The 13,247-nt window shown below is 31.7% G+C and overlaps 1 protein-coding gene across 1 annotated transcript; it reads right to left on the bottom strand.

Moving 5' to 3' along the window:
• Positions 1–644: 644 nt before the first annotated feature.
• LOC107828160 (RINT1-like protein MAG2) lies at positions 645–5,539 on the bottom strand. Its single transcript, XM_016655424.2, has 4 exons — positions 4,959–5,539; positions 4,768–4,854; positions 2,895–2,998; positions 645–2,813 (listed from the first exon to the last, which is right to left on the bottom strand). Exons 1-4 carry the CDS (start codon positions 5,254–5,256, stop codon positions 912–914), a joined length of 2,391 nt encoding a protein of 796 aa, XP_016510910.1. The 5' UTR covers positions 5,257–5,539; the 3' UTR covers positions 645–911.
• Positions 5,540–13,247: the final 7,708 nt, after the last annotated feature.

The raw sequence follows: 13,247 nt of genomic DNA, 5'->3' as shown, positions 1-13,247 counted from the left end.
TTCCACCTCAACCAATTAATACAGACTACGTTATGAAGGAAGGATATATACACCAAGAATTAGTAAGGATATATTGACCCGGCGTCTTCTCTTTCGTAGTAACGATTTAAATTCATATAAATCAACAAATAACTTGATTCAAGGAGCGATTCCAGAACCAAACACATGACTTTAGTTCTGAGCAAATGCCTTAACTGTGCGCTTGCAAGCCAATACTTGCATTACCTTAATGAACTTTTAGCTATTTAGAAGTGAAGATCGTAAATAACGTTTGTATTTCAATTTGAGTCAAGCCCTAATCAACCTTTCAACAATCAATTAAGGCTTGCTTTATTGACAGAGCATTTCCATTATTAATGGATATGTTGAAGTTCTAATCATGAGGATTAAGTAATTAAGAAAAATCACATGGCACTAGTGGTAATACAATTAACAAAGACAAACAATCAACCAAACGAGTTGATTTCTTGGTATGCTTCAAATTAACGGACCAGCAGAACAAAATCCTCACCAGGCCATGGACGAACTGGTTTATTTGAAAAACTAACCATTACTAAAAACGATTATATATTAAGTTCCCCAAAATCTTTATTGTTTCGCTGTCAAAAGTAGCAAAATTACCGTTAGGGGTCACTTCTAAAAGATAGTCAAAAAAATATATATTTTCCAAGAAAGAAAGTTCATCAGGATAATACTAAGTTCATAGCAATAAACAGTTCATTTCCCTGCGATTTGCTGCTGAAATATAATTTTTCCTTTAAAATACAGTTCACTGAAGAAAATGTGAGCATAACTATAACTGTGAGAATGACTAAATCAAAACCAAACACTCCTTCCCATGTTTCTGTGCTAAATTTTGTAAACCTCTACTGGAATACTTCAAAAACTAGAGCTTATGCAGGGGACAAGATTTATATCCTATTCTTTGCTACTTTTTCTAACTCGATTGCTGTCAAATGCCTTATCCCGGTCTCTTTCAACCATATTTCACCTCCCGCCAAACAATTCTGGAGCTGCTTCTTTCCCATTTTCAACATTTTTAGACCTTCACTCAGCTTGGGGAAGAAACCCTCAGGTCTTAAACACCAAGCTCCGAACACCCCGAATAAAACTGTTAAATCATTGCTAAGCCTCTCAACACCCCCGTCAGAAAACTTGGCATTGGTCATTAAAATACCATTAAAAATTAATTTGTCCAGCCCAGGGGCCAAACTTCTCCAGACCCCAACAAAGTCCATTCTATTCAAAGCTTTTTCAAGTACTGACATCTTTCCTTGCAGATAATCTAGTGCCCCAACAAAACATTGGGAGACCATCCACCCTTCTTCACCTTTTTCCTGCCATTGCTTCTTGTTCTTTAGATAATCTCGGCAGCAAACATTGAATCCCCTCAAAACTACCACAGACAACTTCTCGACCCAACCAACTCTAAATTCTTCCAGCTTCTTAATTTCGCCATAAAGAATTCCATTTCCAGATGATTCCTCTGAACAAAAGTCATTTCCATCAGTAGATGTGTCCAATTGAGTAACCTGGTTCAGCCCCATCTCAAGAAAGAAGATATCCTCGCACCATTCATTTAAAATAGACTCAAAATAGCGTGCAGCATTTACAGACTTTGCAACTTTCATCAAAGCATCATCATCTGTCAAGGCAGTTAATCCTTCGGCTTCTTGGCACCTGAAAAGCAGACTACCCAAAAACTTGTGTATAATTGGTGGACCTGTCAATTTCAAAAATCTAGATCTCAACGTTATGCTAGGCAGTGATCGACAACGATCAATAACAGCCGACAACCGCTGATGAAATGCACCAGCAATCGCTGGAGACTTGTTGTCTTCTTGGGCTGATAGAGCAGCAACTCCACGAACTTCCATCGACCAACTTCTTTCATTCTCAATCTCAGGTTTTAATTTATCAAATGCATCAGTAAGCTCTATATCAGCCCACAAGTCAAGCCAATCAGATCTGTCACAAAATACAGAAAATGATGAAAGTTTCTCTGGTTTTCCATCTTCCTGCCAAGAAAGCACGATCCCCGAGTGTGAAGCAAGAGACTGGATTCGCTTATCAAATGCTATCATCAGATCAATAAGATGGAGCCAGGATATCCTAGCCTGTGATTGTGTTCCGCTTGTGCTCTCTTCATCCAGCTGACTAACATACACTGGAAATATTTCTTTTGCCAAGTACGTCGATAAAGAAGTAACCATAGCTGAGATCCATTCTTCTCTGCAACTGTAACCCGACAGCATTGCTTCATCAACCAGTGGCTGCAGCAACTCATCCATAGAATCAACATAATCTCGGGTCACCTTGTATACAAGGGCAAAGATGTACTCAGGCTTATCAACCCACTTGGAGAAGTGGTGCTGAGATGCAATTGATATAGGGTTGACAAGCTCTTCAATGGCCCAAAGTGGCTGGTGCAAAGCAATTTCTCTATTCTGTCCCTCGAGTTGGCGAGATTTTCTTTGGCGTTGCAGTTCCTGCAGACTGCACAATGCTAGAAAACTTTCACAATATTGTTGTTTAAGGTCCCTTTTCATTGTGAAAAGTGGGTTCTGGACATCAGCTGACTGCTTTGACTCTGTGCCCGAGGAATTTAAAGTGGACAGAGGTGGCGGCCAGCCAAGGGAAGTGAGAAGGGATCTGTGATCTGCAATGGCCTGAGGTCTTAAAATGGCTAGAGATCGATCAACTCTATGATCAACTGCTAACACAAGACGTGTCCACTGAGGATATGTTTTTGCTACGAATCTTAGTGTGTCTTCAGTTAACTTCAGTGTTCTGATAGCAACACCTCGCATCTCCTGAAAAACATAAAAAAGTTAGAGAAGGATATAAACAGAACGGCCACAGAAATATTACTTCCATTCCAAGAGGACACTAACTTCTGAACTTTTAGTAGATTGTTCTCTCCTCAAAGTTCTCTTCACGGTGGAGGAGACCGCATCTTCAATGTCACCAACCAAAGTATCAAGCTTCAATGCTGTCTCTGGAAATTACAATGGATACGGTGGTTAGAATGAAATATTTCCAAATCAAAATGGAGTAATAGATCATCACCATGTATTAGACTATTAGGCTCAAAACAACTGATATTGATGATGATGCAGATAAGAGACAAACAAACATGGACGGGTTGCCCCCATGATTTATAAGTAACCATGTCTCTATAAGGAAAGTTTACCCCAAATCAACAATAACTTGTTGGATGCCAACTTGGCCCTTCGACTCACGCTAGTTGGGATCGGTATATGAATCCTCACTGAATATATATCTCTTTTTGGGCCCATTTCGTTCCAATATTTTATAATTTTGGTTCCCTAATGCTACAGGTCCTCTAAAATTTCCATCAAGCTAAATTCAGTAAGATTGTTACATCCATCTAAGCCGAATTACCACCTCTATGAAGGAACAGATTGCACAACATAAACAAAAAGGAACTCAACAAACAAGAAAGGCTTACAAGGAATCCAAGGCCCATTCAGCATATGGCAACAAAGGTCACAATATTTATTGTCTCCTCAAGAAAAAGTTACATGTTCAAAATGCCACGAAATATGTGTCAAGCTCAATTAGCTGGATGCATTGTATATCAATGGAACTATGAAGGAACAGATTGCACAACATAAACAAAAAGGAACTCAACAAACAAGAAAGGCTTACAAGGAATCCAAGGCCCATTCAGCATATGGCAACAAAGGTCACAATATTTATTGTCTCCTCAAGAAAAAGTTACATGTTCAAAATGCCACGAAATATGTGTCAAGCTCAATTAGCTGGATGCATTGTATATCAATGGAACTAGAGTTTAAATGCGGAAGCTTTTCTAAATATTGTTTAATGTAAGATATGAGCGAAACCTGACCGACCAAAAATATATGTGCTAAACTTGAAGATGCCCTCCATTTCATATTTGAATGTAAGCTTTTCATCTTGGGACCATGAACGAAGTCCATCAAAAACTTCCATTTAGCAACTAGGTTCGTGAAAAAACTCGATAAGAAATAATATGGCTTACAGAGCTTTATCTTTTAACCAAAGCCCTCTATTTTAGACAGCAGAAAACTCTCCAAGCGTAGAAGGAACAACAAAAATAACTCAAATATTCCAAAGAAGTTCTCCTATATCCCCTTTAGGAAGGACGATGTAGAAACTTGAAACAAACATGAGCAATATCTCGCTGTTCTCACACATAAACACCAAACAAAGCTTCTTTATAGATCTTCTGCAGTGCAAAAAGTTACTAGCGTTTAGTTTTTAACAGACCTATGCCCAAGTATTTGCCTTGAATTCAAAGGTGCTTTTCTTTCCCCTATAATGAGAACAATATGAAATTGCCTTATACAATTTTTTGCCCTTTGGCATTCAACAGACACTTAATACTCCGCTGTCTTAAATGTGTCTCAGTGTTTTTGTCACAGCAATAACGCATAGAGAGTTGATAACATAAGCTCGTTTTACTCTGCTCATAGCCTAGAAATAGAAGATCGCAAGAAGGTCTTGAATCAGTCATTAAAAGTTGGTAAATGTAAGCCTAATTAGACAAAAGAACCAACACTGACATTGTTGCTTCATTCCACAACATATTTGCAATATATTTCTTCCTTACTGAACTCTGAATTTACTTATTCATTGTATCTTCTGGAGTTCTTATCCATCTTTTCCCTCGTTCTAATTAACTGACAAAACTAAAAAAGTTCAAGCCGAAAGAAAACATAGACATTAGAAAATATAACAAATTTTTCCATGTGAACTCACCTGCATACGTTCGTACAGTGTCAACCCTAGCAATCTCCTTAGCCAAAGCCGGTAGCTCCTCCCCCAGTACCTTCCCAGATCCTCCATCTACGCAAGGATTTCAAGAATCACGGATTTCTATAAGCAATTACACATAAGAAAATCAATAAATTATGTAACTGGCAAGTGTATGCACAAAATGCATTTCATACCTGATGAAGAAGCTGCAGAGCGAGAAGCAAACTGAAGATCTCCCAATTTGGAATTTATATCGCGGAGAAGAGCACCAGTTCGATCCGAATGGGAAGCGTAGTTTCTGAGATAGTCACGGAGCTGCGTGTTGAGATCCGAAAGGCTTTGATCGAGGGCATGGCACTGATTTCGAAGCTCCGAAACAAGACCCGGAGCCTGATCAAGGTCTTCTCTTGTGTTGAGTTTGGTGTTGAGGAAAGAAACGACTGATGGGGAAAGCGATGAGGGTGGAGGTAGAGTTCGAATTATCGGGTCCATTGTTGATGCATTCGGATCATGTGGTTTATGAAAAAGAACCAACTTGCAATTTTAAGTGCAATTAATATCTTTATTCTGCTAATTTTTGCCTAGAGAGAATCCTCGAATTACAGCAGGCCAAAGGAAATTCTCAAGAAACCTCGAATTACAGAAAAGAAGATGTTTTGCTGATTATTTCCGCACCCTATCGGCTATCGTCGGAGAACAGAAGAACTACGAGGATGTCCCTCTAAAGGGGTTTTGGCTTTTTGCAGAAGAAAGAAAGAAAAAAGAAACCTCAGATAGTGCTGTTTTTGTTTTCAATTTTGTCCTTCATATATAGCTTTGAACAAAAAGAGCCCTTAATCTTTATATATTGAACACATTTGGTCCTTAGTAACGTTTTACCGCGGAACACCAACATAAGGAGCCTCAACTATAAGTATAAACTAGTATTAGCACTCGCGCGCGGATGCGCGGACACCTCTGTTTTAAAAGGTATTTTTGGGGTGAGCCCCGAGGCGAGGCGTACCAAAAACGCTCCGGGGCGATGGTGTGGGGCGAAAGTCTCAAGAGACGTACGCCCCGCAATTTGGGGCGTACACCCGGGAGTTCGGGACGCATTTTTTTTTTTAGTAAGGAGTAAGCCCAGAGACTTTTTCAAATTAAAACAAAATTTGTTGAATTATTCATTTATATAATACCCAAATTCTCAAAAATCAGTTTGGTAATTACTTAAAAGGTTTAAAAAGGAACTCAAAAGTATTAAATTTAAAAGTATAGACCTTTTTTATTGATTTAAGCCCTAATTCATGGTTTTCCCAATTTTTTATCTTGTCCGCTAGTCTGCTAATATCTCCCAAAAGCAACGAATATTTAAAAAAAAATTACAAATATAAAGAGAACTATATTTTTCTTCATAGCGGCAAATTCAAAGTTCAAATTGCGGGTTAATCATCTTTTTTGTTCCTCCATATAGAAAACTTTATTCTTTTAGACTCAAATTACTTGTGCTTATAAGTAACGTATAATAGATTGTTTTGATTAGTTTTTTGTGGGGATGGAGCACACATATATATAGTTTTCTTCAATTTGTATACAATTTTACTTGTTTATAAATATTAATTGTCATTATATTATTTTATAAAATATTAAAAATTAAATACCTATGGGGCTTACGCCCCGCTGAGGCATATGTAAAACGCCCCACCTTACGCCCACGCCTTTTAAAACACTGGAACCATATCAAATATTTGAGTTGTTTGGATTATACATAAATAATGTTAAAATTTAAACCTTCTTGATAAATATAGATAATAATTGTATATTAATTAAGAAACACTACATGAAAAAGATTAACCATTTCTCAAATCTCCTATTTATAATTCTATTTTTCTTTTTTGGTATCATTCTCGCTGGTGTTATTGGATCCTAAAAATAGTCAGGAAGCAAAATAATAACTCATATTTATGGCAAAACAATCAAAGGTTGAGACTATGAAGGACTCTTTGGATACGACTTGACTCTTTTACTATTACTTGAACTATTATTTGGTGTGTTGATATCTTTCAAAAAATATTTCTATTTTAATATTTCAATTTCTAAAACTTTATTTTTCAACAATAATTATTTTTATAATAATATAAGTAAAAATATTATCCTTAATTAAAAATTTATTTTAGTCGGCTATCTAAAAATTTAAAAAATTCTTTAGCCAATGAATTATTTTTTCCAGTATGACTCTATTTTGATATTTGACATTAACCATGTTAAATATCTGAGTTATTTGAATTATATGTAAATAACCTTAAAATTTAAACCTTCTAGATAATTATAGATAATCGTTAGATATTAATTAAGAAATACTACATGAAAAAGGACTAACATTTTCTCAAATCTCGTAGTGATAATTTTATTTTTGCATCACTCTCATTGGTGTCATTGGAACCTAAAAATAGCCACAAAGCGAAATAATAACTCGTATTTATAGCAAAGCACAATGGTTGACACAATATGAACGATTCTTTAGTTACGACGTGACACTTTTACTACGACGTGAACTATTATTTGATATGTTGTTATCTTTCAAAAAATATTTCTATTTAAAATTTTAATTTCTAAAATTTTATATATATTTCAATAATGATTATCTTTATAACGATGCAAGTGAAGATATTATCCTTAATTTAAAATCCACCTTAATTAGCTATCTAAAAATTTAAATAATTCTTTAGCTAGTAAAACTTTATTTCAGTATGACTCAATTTTGAGTTTATCGATATCTCTAGCCACATATTTTGAATATCCTATGTATACAAATTTTTTGTTCTTTGAATCATTAAATGTTAAATTAGTTGATTATTATTATATAATATTGCATATATTGTGTTAAAATTGCCAAGTAATTTTTTCTCGATACTATACTTGGCTTAACCTCAATGCAAACTACTCAAATTACATTTAAATTCAAATTCAAATATCATATCAGGTTGTTAGTAATAGTAATTTTTAAAAAATGACGCACAATGTAAATTTTTAAAAAAATCTAAGATATTCTTATCTTATAATCTATGTATTTGAGTTGAAAACAATATTTGAAATCGATGAGATCAGCTTCCAAATTTTTTATACTCAACAAAGATGAAACAGAAGAAATTTGTTGTCATCTCTTATTTCTGGTTTTTAGATTTTTCATACATTTTTTTCTATATTTATTTTTTTATCTTATTTTTTATGTCTTTCTTTATTTTGTTACAAAAAATTAATTTATTTCGCTATAAAATGATAATTTTTAATATAAATTGTCTACACAAGAACTTTATTTATATTTTTAGTCTTTGGTTGAAATTCTTTCATATTTTTCTTTTGGTTTTATCTAATCAACCTAAATAGGTGCTCACCCAACCACTTAAATCAAAAAAATTGAAGGATGTATAAGTTTATATATAATCCATACATAATATGTGTATAATCGTGTGTTGTCGGTATATCATCTATGTATATTAGTTATAGGAAGTAAACAATAAATCTTGTCGGATATTTATGTAAATATTCCATAAGATTTCGGTTTCTTGATTTTATCCATGATATCACTTCTATTATAATAATTTTAAAAACTCTCTACTAAAATTCAAAAATATCTTATATTTTTATTCTTAAAATTAAATTATATTTTAAAATATAATTCCATTTCGAATAATTTGTTTACATTTTTAAAAAAAAATTCACGTCATACTAATTTTTTTTAAAATATACTTTTTGTTACACTTGAAAATCGCTATAGAAACTATCAATTAGAAAATAATATCCCTCTCGTTGAATTCGAGAAAAAAAATCTTTCACATAATCTAATAATTCAAAACGAATATTCTTCAACGAAAAAAATATTATACCCTTATAATGTTGGATTGACTGCAGGTAAATGAAGAGGTTTCAGCTTATACCCTTAAATTCCTAGAAAGTGCTAAATTGAAATTAATGATACCAATTGTATAGTCAAAGTTGCGTTATTTATTTGATGTCCATTTATACAAATTGACTCTTCAAAGTAACATTCTTCAAAAAGGTTTTATTTTTTATTTTTAATATTGACTAATTTTTGTGATGTTTCCTTCTCCAGCATGTAGGTTTACTTCATTATATATGTAAGTAAACTTTTATTCGATTTTTAAACTCCTTTTTGTTATCTGGATAAATATAGATATGTATCCTATATATTATATTTATTTTAAAAGAAATTCGCTTTATTCAAATCTAGCTATAGTGTTTTAAAGAACTATAAGTATAGGGTTTTTAATGTGAAAGAGTTTTATAGTTATATGGAGTAGTTTTTTTTCTTTTTTGCCAGAGCCGAAGTAGTATTTAAATAATTAGATAAGATAACAAAAGTTCCTAACATGATTGCATATGATCATTAACCGAATTAAGTATGATAATATAATAATAAAAGATAAATTTCTTTTTTATTTTAATTCAAATTTAAAAACTTTATCTATAAATTCAAAATATCCTTTAATTCATATTCAGTTTTTTTTAGATATATATGTATTTGACTAACATAGTTAAATATAGAATAAAGTTACCATATACTATTGGCATTTATTAGCTTGCCACTTGTCTTAACCACAATGTCAATTATATATGGTAACTTTATTCATTTAATATATATATATATATATATATATATATATATATATATATATATATATATATATAGATTTAAATAATTAGATAAGATAACAAAAGTTCCTAACATGATTGCATATGATCATTAACCGAATTAGTTAAGGAGGTTTTAGGCCTCCTTGGCCTTTTACAATGTTGAATTTAAGAAAATATCCTTTTTAGATCTCTTATGTGTAAATGAAAGATCTCTTATGTGTAAAAGTAAATCTCCCATGTGTAAAAAAAGAGGTAGGGTCATAAAACTAAAAATAAGTTTGTAAAAGGCCAAAAAACTATTTGACCCCCGAATTAAGTATGATAACATGATAATAAAAGATAAATTTCTTTTTTATTTTAAATCAAATTTTAAAACTTTATCTATAAATTCAAAATATCCTTTAATTCATATTCAGTTTTTTTTTAGATATATATGTATTTGACTAACATAATCAAATATAGAATAAAATTACCATATGCTATTGGCATTTATTAGCTTGCCACTTGTCTTAACTAGAATGCCAATTATATATGGTAACTTTATTCCTTTAATATATATATATAGATTTAAAAACTTTATTTATAAATTCAAAATATCCTTTAATTCATATTCAGTTTTTTTAGATATATATGTATTTGACTAACATAGTTAAATATAGAATAAAGTTACCATATACTATTGACATTTATTAAGGGTAAAAAAAGAAAAAAATAATCAATTTTGTCTTGAACTTTTAAAATGACAAATAATTTGAGACAATTATTTTTAGTAACCACGACTGATATTATGAGACGAAGGGAGTAGTCATTAAGAAAAATATTATCTTGTAAGGTAGCATCTACACAGGTATAAGGGAGGTTTTAGGCCTTCTTGGCCTTTTACAATGTTGAATTTAAGAAAATATCTTTTTTAGATCTCTTATGTATAAATGAAAGATCTCTTATGTGTAAAAGTAAATCTCCCATGTGTTAAAAAAGAGGTAGGGTCATAAAACTAAAAATAAGCTTGTAAAAGGCCAAAAAACCAATTGACCCCCGAATTAAGTATGATAACATGATAATAAAAGATAAATTTCTTTTTTATTTTAATTCAAATTTAAAAACTTTATCTATAAATTCAAAATATCCTTTAATTCATATTCAGTTTTTTTTAGATATATATGTATATGTATTTGACTAACATAATCAAATATAGAATAAAGTTACCATATACTATTGATATTTATTAGCTTGCCACTTGTCTTAACGAGAATGCCAATTATATATGGTAACTTTATTCCTTTAATATATATATAGAGATTTAAAAACTTTATCTATAAATTCAAAATATTCTTTAATTCATATTCAGTTTTTTTTAGATATATATATATATTTGACTAACATAGTCAAATATAGAATAAAGTTATCATATACTATTGGCATTTATTAGCTTGCCACTTGTCTTAACCACAATGCCAATTTTATATGGTAACTTTATTCCTTTAATATATATATAGATTTAAATAATTAGATAAGATAACAAAAGTTCCTAACATGATTGCATATGATCATTAACCGAATTAAGTATGATAACATGATAATAAAAGATAAATTTCTTTTTTATTTTAATTCAAATTTAAAAACTTTATCTATAAATTCAAAATATCCTTTAATTCATATTCAGTTTTTTTTAGATATATATGTATTTGACTAACATAGTCAAATATAGAATAAAGTTACCATATACTATTGGCATTTATTAGCTTGTCACTTGGCTTAACCACAATGCCAATTATATATATGGCAACTTTAGTCCTTTAATATATATATATATAGATTTAGATTACATAATAGATATAGAAGATATAGATAAATCCCGTCGCTTGCTTCTCTTAAAAAGCATGAATCCAGCCTTCATTTCTGCACGAAATCTTTTTAATATACAGATTGTTTTGCATGACTGGTATTCTGGATTAGATTACTATTGGGATTAATTCCCACATGATGCTGTTGTGGGTTTAAATTGTTGGGTTTTATGTTTTCTATTTTTTTTACTTCAAACATTGTGTCATGTCATTAAATTGTAAATGGAAATACACTTCTCATTAAGAGTATATTTGAAGTGATATAACAATAGTAAAGTCAATTTTTTGTTAAAAAAAGTAATTTTATTGGAGTACTTTATTTCCGATAGTTAAATGACATTTTTAATACAAAATATTAAAAAAGTAACTTTGTTAACACTTCCAATAGTTGAGAAGCAATCAACTATGTGTTCTTGTTGTATGACGAGTAGTATTCTTAGGTTAGTTTTTGTAGCTTTCACATTCCTTAATTATTTTGTAAAACATAATGGATATACAGAAGAGAGTTGCGAGGACAGCTGCGGGAATAAAAGATGTTATATCTTTTCCATTTTTGTAATTTTTTACTTCTTCTCACGATGATATTCTTTAATTTTTCATGTAATATTTAACTATTTAAAATGGTCACCCTTGCCTAATCACTTATATCTTCTTTTTTCTCTTTATTATCCTGCTTGTCATAGCGTTTCCACTTCTTTTTTAACTTAAAAAAATTGTATTGGACACTCTAAATATTTGCTTACACTTCATAATAAATTTCCTATTTTCTTTATGTTTTATTCATCTCCTATATTTCTCTTTTTAGTGAATTTTGGTCAAAGGTAAAAGACCTACAAAGTTAAATATTTGAATGTTGCACTAAGGCGCTTACGATTTTTTTTCTGAATTTCGATTGGCAAAACTCATTTCCTCCCAGCTAGAAGTATTCACAAAATTTTAGTGCTGATTTGTGCATTATAGCCGTACAAGTCACTGTCAAAACCATCTTAGAACAAACTAGTTTTTCCTTCTTCCCTTCCCTTAAAACCATTAGAAATGGAACACAAAGGAGAGAAATTATGTTTTCCTATACTTTTTCCACTGTATCAACAAATTAAAATGAAGGGGGGGTTTAATACTAGCTTTCTGAGAATTCACAAGGTCCTGCTTTTCTTTCCCCTCGTCCTTACATTGAATCAAGCATAGTGTTAACATTGCAACTATATTAAAAAACCGACTGGACAAAAAAAAAAAAAAAAAAGACTGTTAATGGGTAGGGACACTTGTTTTAGGAGACACCCACAATGAGATAAAGGTACTGTTAAGAAATAAATGGGATGTTAACAGAATGGTGTACTTGAACGACAAAAATCTGCATGTAGCATGTTTCACTGTTAGAGGAGGACGTGAATTGGCAGAGGATGTTTTATATGTCTGACCTGAACTCCTGAAATACTGACTCCTCCCTTGAATTTCCCCAACACTTTATGAACATCTGTTTTTCTTAACTGGAAGACTTTACAAACCACTGATATGTAACGATAGCGACACACAAAAGATGTTGGAGACGACAGCTAGTGTCTTCACATGAGTAGTAGCAGTAGCTTAATATACTCACTTATTCCCACGGTTAATGACACTTAGAGAATAGTTTTAAGCAATTATTTGACACTGCCATCATATAGAAATTGAATATGAACTTCCTCCTACAAAACAGAGAAGCATAGAAAGAATCGACCAACTATAGAAGCTCTAACATGGTATTTCTGTTTTCAGTTCCAATATGAGAATGCAAATAGAGCTTTCAGAAGATATGCAAGACAATGCAGGTAGTTGGATTCTTTCTCAATTTTGACGTGCCAAAAACTTATATGAGCTATACACTCTGTAAGCAAGAAAGCAGGCTAAGATATGACATTCTAGCATAATAATGCCCATTAACAACAGCTCTAACATTACAGATACCTTTTTGGGACAGAAGTGAAGAACCACTATGTCTATGACATGTCGCAGGCAGCGTAATAGTAA

The sequence above is a fragment of the Nicotiana tabacum genome, chromosome 4, assembly GCF_000715075.1.
Source record: "Nicotiana tabacum cultivar K326 chromosome 4, ASM71507v2, whole genome shotgun sequence".
Classification (NCBI taxonomy): Eukaryota; Viridiplantae; Streptophyta; class Magnoliopsida; order Solanales; family Solanaceae; genus Nicotiana; species Nicotiana tabacum.
Note: the sequence above shows the minus strand (reverse complement) of the source record. Positions and strands in the feature narration are given on the sequence as shown.

What these genes read in the sequence shown, in the direction of transcription:
- LOC107828160 (XM_016655424.2), bottom strand. Translation starts at nt 5,256, where the DNA reads ATGGACCCGATAATTCGAACTCTACCTCCACCCTCATCGCTTTCCCCA. An exon ending in CACTGTACGAACGTATGCAG is followed by an intron (nt 2,999 to 4,767) that starts GTGAGTTCACAT and finishes TGTAATTTCCAG; the next exon opens with AGACAGCATTGAAGCTTGAT. An exon ending in AATCTACTAAAAGTTCAGAA is followed by an intron (nt 2,814 to 2,894) that starts GTTAGTGTCCTC and finishes TATGTTTTTCAG; the next exon opens with GAGATGCGAGGTGTTGCTAT.